General features: G+C 28.3%; 1 protein-coding gene across 1 annotated transcript; it reads right to left on the reverse strand.

The window, feature by feature from the left end:
• Positions 1–1047: 1047 nt before the first annotated feature.
• LOC126772243 (uncharacterized) lies at positions 1048–5909 on the reverse strand. The gene is made up of 5 exons (XM_050492523.1): positions 5720–5909; positions 5162–5387; positions 3505–3656; positions 2864–3022; positions 1048–1268 (listed from the first exon to the last, which is right to left on the reverse strand). Exons 1-5 carry the CDS (start codon positions 5781–5783, stop codon positions 1090–1092), a joined length of 780 nt encoding a protein of 259 aa, XP_050348480.1. The 5' UTR covers positions 5784–5909; the 3' UTR covers positions 1048–1089.
• Positions 5910–6118: the final 209 nt, after the last annotated feature.

Here is a 6118-nt window from a genome sequence, read left to right on the forward strand (position 1 = left end):
GAATATAATACATATAACCAGAATATTATTAAATATACTTTATTCATTATTGTTGATTAAATCATTGCATAGATATGCTTTTAATTATATTGCAAAAAAGAGGGAGTTTTGGAAATTGAATATGAAGACATTTGTCCAGCAAAGGGACATACCAGGCCGATAATAATAATCTATAATGACTGACCACCAATAATAGTCCATAGAGACTGACCACAATCTTACTGTGCTAGGCTTCCTTATAATTAAACCTCTAATAATTGCAACTAAAAGCTAAATTATAAGCTGATAAAATAGAACAGCATACGTTGCTAATAATAGGTACTAGCGCAGATACCATCTTATTAGTCTCTGAAGGTCACTCTTCACTTGTGGAAGCTTTCGATACTTATCAATGAAGTTTTATTATCTCGAAAGATCTATGAAAGGGTTTCTTTTGACTATATTTCTTTAAGGTAAATTTAAACAAATAAAAATGTCCAATAAGCAAATACGTAATTATTTTTATAAATGTATAATTTTTGCATCTTGCCCTTGTCAAATTTATCAAGGGTTTGAGCAGTGCCCATATAACTCTTGCTCGGCAGGGAATAAAACCATCGTAAGGAAACCTGCATGTTTGTGTGCCTGCAACCTAATTTCAAATGCACTAACAACAACGTGGTCGAATAAGCTCCAAAACCTCAAACGGAGAGAAGGCCTTTGTCCAGCAATGAGACATTGATACAGGCAGGCTGTACTTGTTTACTTTTAATTTACTTTGTATTGTCATATTCCATTTGAAGAATGAGTGACCGAGTGGGATTATAGGTATAAGGGAAATAAGTTCGTATTTCTCAAGGTCGGTGACGCCTTGGTGATATAAGGAATTGTCAATAATTCTTAGAATGCATATATCAATAATTAAAAAACAAACAGCACCTGTACGTCTTAAGATTAATACATCTAAAACAAATAAAAAAATAGCTTTAAATATTGACTATAGTACTAGATTTCTATAGAGACAGGATATTGAAAATAATAAAACTTTATGATATAGGTGATCATATTTATTTACAAACAGAAACCTTACAGTCATAATATTTTATTAAATTAAACATTTTTCACGTATGGCGTAAGGTCGTCGCTAAAATAAGATTTCGCTGGTACAGTATCGAGGAAACGATGTAAAATATCATTGAAAATCGGGACAACCACATCGACAATACTTTTTCCAAATGTCTGCCAAATGTACTTCCAATTTTGATTGAATAAGCCTACGATGTTTTCAGCTTAAAAGAAAAAAAAACATGTAATATAATAATTAAAGTATAAATTGCATTTTAAATGATACCAGGCAATTCAATTGTAATAATAATTAATATATGTATTTTATTCTATATAAATTAAATGTGAATAGTTACAATATTATGTTAATATTATTATAAAGTTAGTCTCAATTGAATTAAACAAATAAAAAAGTGATATTTTTTTTCTTAAATAAAATAATGAATAATAATTAACTTAGTAATTAATAAAAAAATGTTGTCTTCTTCTTCCGATTGTCAAATCAATGATGATAAAAAAATGAGAAATTGAAAACCAATATTGAATATTTTTATCATTTTCGAACTTTTTTCACCATTAGCTTACAATCTGTTCAACGTTTTTAAGGATAATAAAAAGAATACCCGGTTGCCGAATTTTATAAACTTAACGATTCTAGAATGCTAATTACAATACATTTTATTTAGTTCTAAGCCTTCAGGAATATTTTCAGAATTTAGTATTTTTATTCCTTTGAAACGAGTGCTCATTTCGTAAACGTCTTAAAAAAACGCTGAGCTATCAAGGGGTGAAAAGTTGTCTATCATCCATTATTTTGTGGTGACTTTTTAAACTTATACCTCGTAAAGTCGTATATTTTAATATTAATTGATTATTTATTATTATTGATCATTATATAATTTGTCATTTTATTTATATACACTGGGAATTTGTATAATTCATAGTGGTGGCCTTTTGTCAAATAAATTGCTTTTAAAGTCCGAAATGCTTCCTTAAGTATTGTTTCTGTTTTACGCGGACACAATTATAAACATAACAAGTATTTATGAATAATGATTAATTTTATTATAAATTAATATTAAGCTGTAAATTTGCGACACAGCAGTATTTGTATCCTGACCTCTTCATGCATCACATACAAAGATCTCTGCTAGTGAGATAAGTTTATCCTTGTATGCTGCCTTGTGATAATATTATGTTTAAAATAATTTTATGTGGCTTAATCCGATTTTTTTTAGTTATTGCATTGGCTTCATCTATACTTGAAAATAATGTGATGAACATTATACAAATTTGTTAGGTTCACAAATAGTAGAAAATACATTTAAGGCTCTACTATATTTATAGATCGTAAACTCGTGCATTCGAATTAATATAATTAAATGTCTAAAAATATGCGCAATTGTCAAAATATATATATACACTTATTATTATACTTAATATCACTGCTTACTGCGAAACGATAGGTGATAAAGTTATAGGTATATATTCACATAACATAACAAGTATTAAATTATACGTATAACATATTTTTCTGCACTAAGCTTAAGTAAAAAACATGCCGTATTTAAATTATAAATGCATTGTTTTATTTTCAGAAATACGAGCAGGAAAACATTAGTGTTACGACTATTATTTTTTTGCCAAGCGCGTTCTGGCTATGTCAAGGTTTTGAATTTAAACTAGACGAATGATTACGTCTTTATTTTTAAGATGAGAATAAAATTAATAAATGTATAATTAATCAAAGGTCAGTAGGACATTAAATTACAACTGAAATACATACATGTAAATAATTATGAGTCCATATAATACTTACTGTCATCTTTCCCTCCTAAAAGTATTTTGTCAGCTGACAGCTTGGCATTACCTATGTCATATTCGGGGTGGAACTCGTCTATATGACACTTAAAATATATATTTCCATCGTCCTTCTTAATAAAGTGGTAGAAGAATTGCATATTAATATGAAGTTTCTCTGAAATATTAGATAACTTTATTATGATTGTTCTAACAAGAAGCAATATGATACACAACCGTGAGATGCTTTGATAGATATTTATGATCAACATTATTATTAAAAATAAGCATTGTAGTTTCATGCGATATATCTCACTCCTGGGATACCTTCATATCTCGTGGTCTGGTTAATTCTTCCTTTTTAAGGAGAAGGTTTGGAGCTTATTCTACCACTCTGCTACAATGTGGGTTGGTGGATGAGACAAATTTTTATTCGAGACAGTTTTATCACGATGTTTTCCTTCACCTCAGAGCATGAGATATATAAATTAAGCACTAGTAAAAATTTATTGGTTTGCCTGGATTTGAATCCGCAATAATCGATTAAGATTCACTTGTTCTAACCACTGGGCTAGTTTGCTCAGATTTATAAGACTTGGTAGCACACATGATGGTATTACCCTGAATAAAAGAGTGACACCTGTATTCATTATCACTAACCTAGTTGAAGTTTTACATTTCCATCGATAGTAATTGCATTACTTCCAAGGAAACTCTGGAAAAGTGGGTTTGTTTCCGATACACTGAACTTTCCTTCAAGTTCAACATCACAAGTTACTTCCAAATTCGTCTCTCCTTTTGCGAAGTCATTGCTGAAGAAAATGCAATACTTGAATTAAATATTTATCTCAATAAAAAGCTTCATAAGTTAAATTAAAATCTTCATAAATTTTACGCTTTACTTTTTAAAGACAGGATTAATTTACATTTTTTATTGCTTAAGTAGTTGAATCATGAAAATCACATAAGAATCACAAACATGTTTACTTATTTCAATATACATCATTCCTAATTTCTGATTAAATTTTTTTTATTTGTATATTTTGTTACCTTTTTTTGTAATTGTGTTAAGGAATGGTGTAAGTTAATGTAAAGCATGTTTTGAATGTGTGTTATGTTCAACTGTTGGATATCCAAATAAATAAAAAAATATTAGTGGTCTATCTTGTAGTCATATTGTTATGACAAAAATAAATTAAGTGATTGTTTGTTGTGATTATTTGCATATTGATACAATTGTAAATTGTGAAATTTCAATATATTGAGAACGGTACATATTCTCTTACTTTATTAAATCCGTCTGCTCCTTTACAATTATATATTACGTTTATATTACATATATTACATTACGCTGCATTATAAATATTAATGATTCAATAAATTGACTCCAAGAACAGAGGTTGTTTTTGTAAATTGTTTGGAGAATTCGCAAAATTAGAGCTGTCTGAAGGTTAAAAGAAATCCAGAATAAAATATTACATTTGATTTTTGAATAATATTAATAACTTTTATTGCCTCCACTGATGAGTGATTAGGAGGTCATGTTTTCGCCCTGAGAATCGTTTTTGCGATGTAACAGGGAAATGCAGTATTTAAATTTTATTAGCATTGCAGTCACAGTCGTGATTTGTACAGTAGCTTTTTATTAAATTTGATGTGTATTATATCTATTTAAGGTTCCAATGTAAATAAATGTTATTATAAAATAATTATTATAAAACAATCCGTTATATTATCTTACTGCACGTTTCGTGTTATGTTGTTATTCAAATTTCTTAAAATAAATATGATATACATTTTAATAAGGATCAACAACTTACTGAGTAAGAAATAAATGACTAAACTATGAGTTCTTAATTTTTCCATATCCTCAAAATATATTATATCGATTTATAAATGATTTTTAGTTAAAATACGTATATGTGAAAAGGTATGTATGCGCTTTACAAATAAGAATGAAATGTTATTTTTATATTATAAACGTGTAAAGAGCTTGTATTAAGTTTAAGAAAAATTATAAATTTATTTTTTATTAATTCTTTTGTTATGTCATATTGTTCTTGTTCATTACATGTCTCAACCGAATTATAATTGTATTTACTATTTTAACAAAATTTTATATCAATCGGATCAATAACAAATAAAATTTTAATCTTTATAATAATGTCCTCCAGACCGATTTCGGCCACGGTGGTAAATTTCAAGAGAGATTAGCCAACTGCGCAGTAGATATTATAGTGCACAAGTGTGTGCATACCAACGAGGCAGTTCAATCTTTATATTACGATTATAAAGTATAATTTCTGTAAACACTTACTGTATGCTGTTTACCACGCAGTCTTTGATTCCTTTTAACTGTGCCTCTTCCAATGTCATATTTAATATGTTCATTTTTGAGAATCCTATATTTTTTAGAATAAGGGGATCAAGAGCGGGTACATTGATTTCTTTAACGCCAGATTCGCTACTAAGCTTTAAAATTTTTGATATGCTTTCCTTAAGGCATTGTTCATCGTTGGAAGAACATTTCGACAATGACTCCACTAAAATGATTAAATAAATTCGATTAATATTATTAGTAAGCTTATTCGGTGGTAGGGCTTTGTGTAAGCCCGTCTGGGCAGATACTGCACACTCATCATTTAGTAAATTGTTGTGATCTAATTGTAGGGAGAGTGAGTTAGTGTGACTACTAACTACCAATGATAATAACAACAACAACAAGATATATAACACCTATTTTCACAAAGTTGGTTGCACATTGGCAATATAGGGAATAAATAATTAGATAATCACATAACATTCACCATTATCTTATTTATCGAGAAATGTTAGTATTTTATGAACTAATTTTTGAATATTAAAAAACACTTACCATAAAAGCAATCGCAAGCGCTTATAACTGCCCACGTAATAAGTATAGCCCATTTCGAAAACATCGTTACTGTTTAATTACGACCACTATGAAGACTATATACTAAAACTAACCAACACCGGTATTTATATCCACATTTGTTTAACAAAAACTGAAAAAAAAATGTAGTAAACCGGTTTTCATTATTGTTGTATCCCTGAAATAATATCTGTGAATTAATAATTATAATAAGTAATTATACGGCTTTTTTTTCTTAAAATTGTTCGAAATTTTATAATTTATATGACGAGGATTTTATTATATTAAAGAGTATATTTATATTATTATTAATAAGATTAATTTCTGGTAGTTTTTAAGATGAATAATTTTTTCTTATCCTTACGTAATTTATTTACCTTT

This window comes from Nymphalis io, chromosome 12 (assembly GCF_905147045.1).
Source record: "Nymphalis io chromosome 12, ilAglIoxx1.1, whole genome shotgun sequence".
Classification (NCBI taxonomy): domain Eukaryota; kingdom Metazoa; phylum Arthropoda; class Insecta; order Lepidoptera; family Nymphalidae; genus Nymphalis; species Nymphalis io.

What these genes read in the sequence shown, in the direction of transcription:
- LOC126772243 (XM_050492523.1), bottom strand. Translation starts at nt 5,783, where the DNA reads ATGTTTTCGAAATGGGCTATACTTATTACGTGGGCAGTTATAAGCGCT. An exon ending in CGCTTGCGATTGCTTTTATG is followed by an intron (nt 5,388 to 5,719) that starts GTAAGTGTTTTT and finishes TAATCATTTTAG; the next exon opens with TGGAGTCATTGTCGAAATGT. An exon ending in TGCGTGGTAAACAGCATACA is followed by an intron (nt 3,657 to 5,161) that starts GTAAGTGTTTAC and finishes CATTTTCTTCAG; the next exon opens with CAATGACTTCGCAAAAGGAG.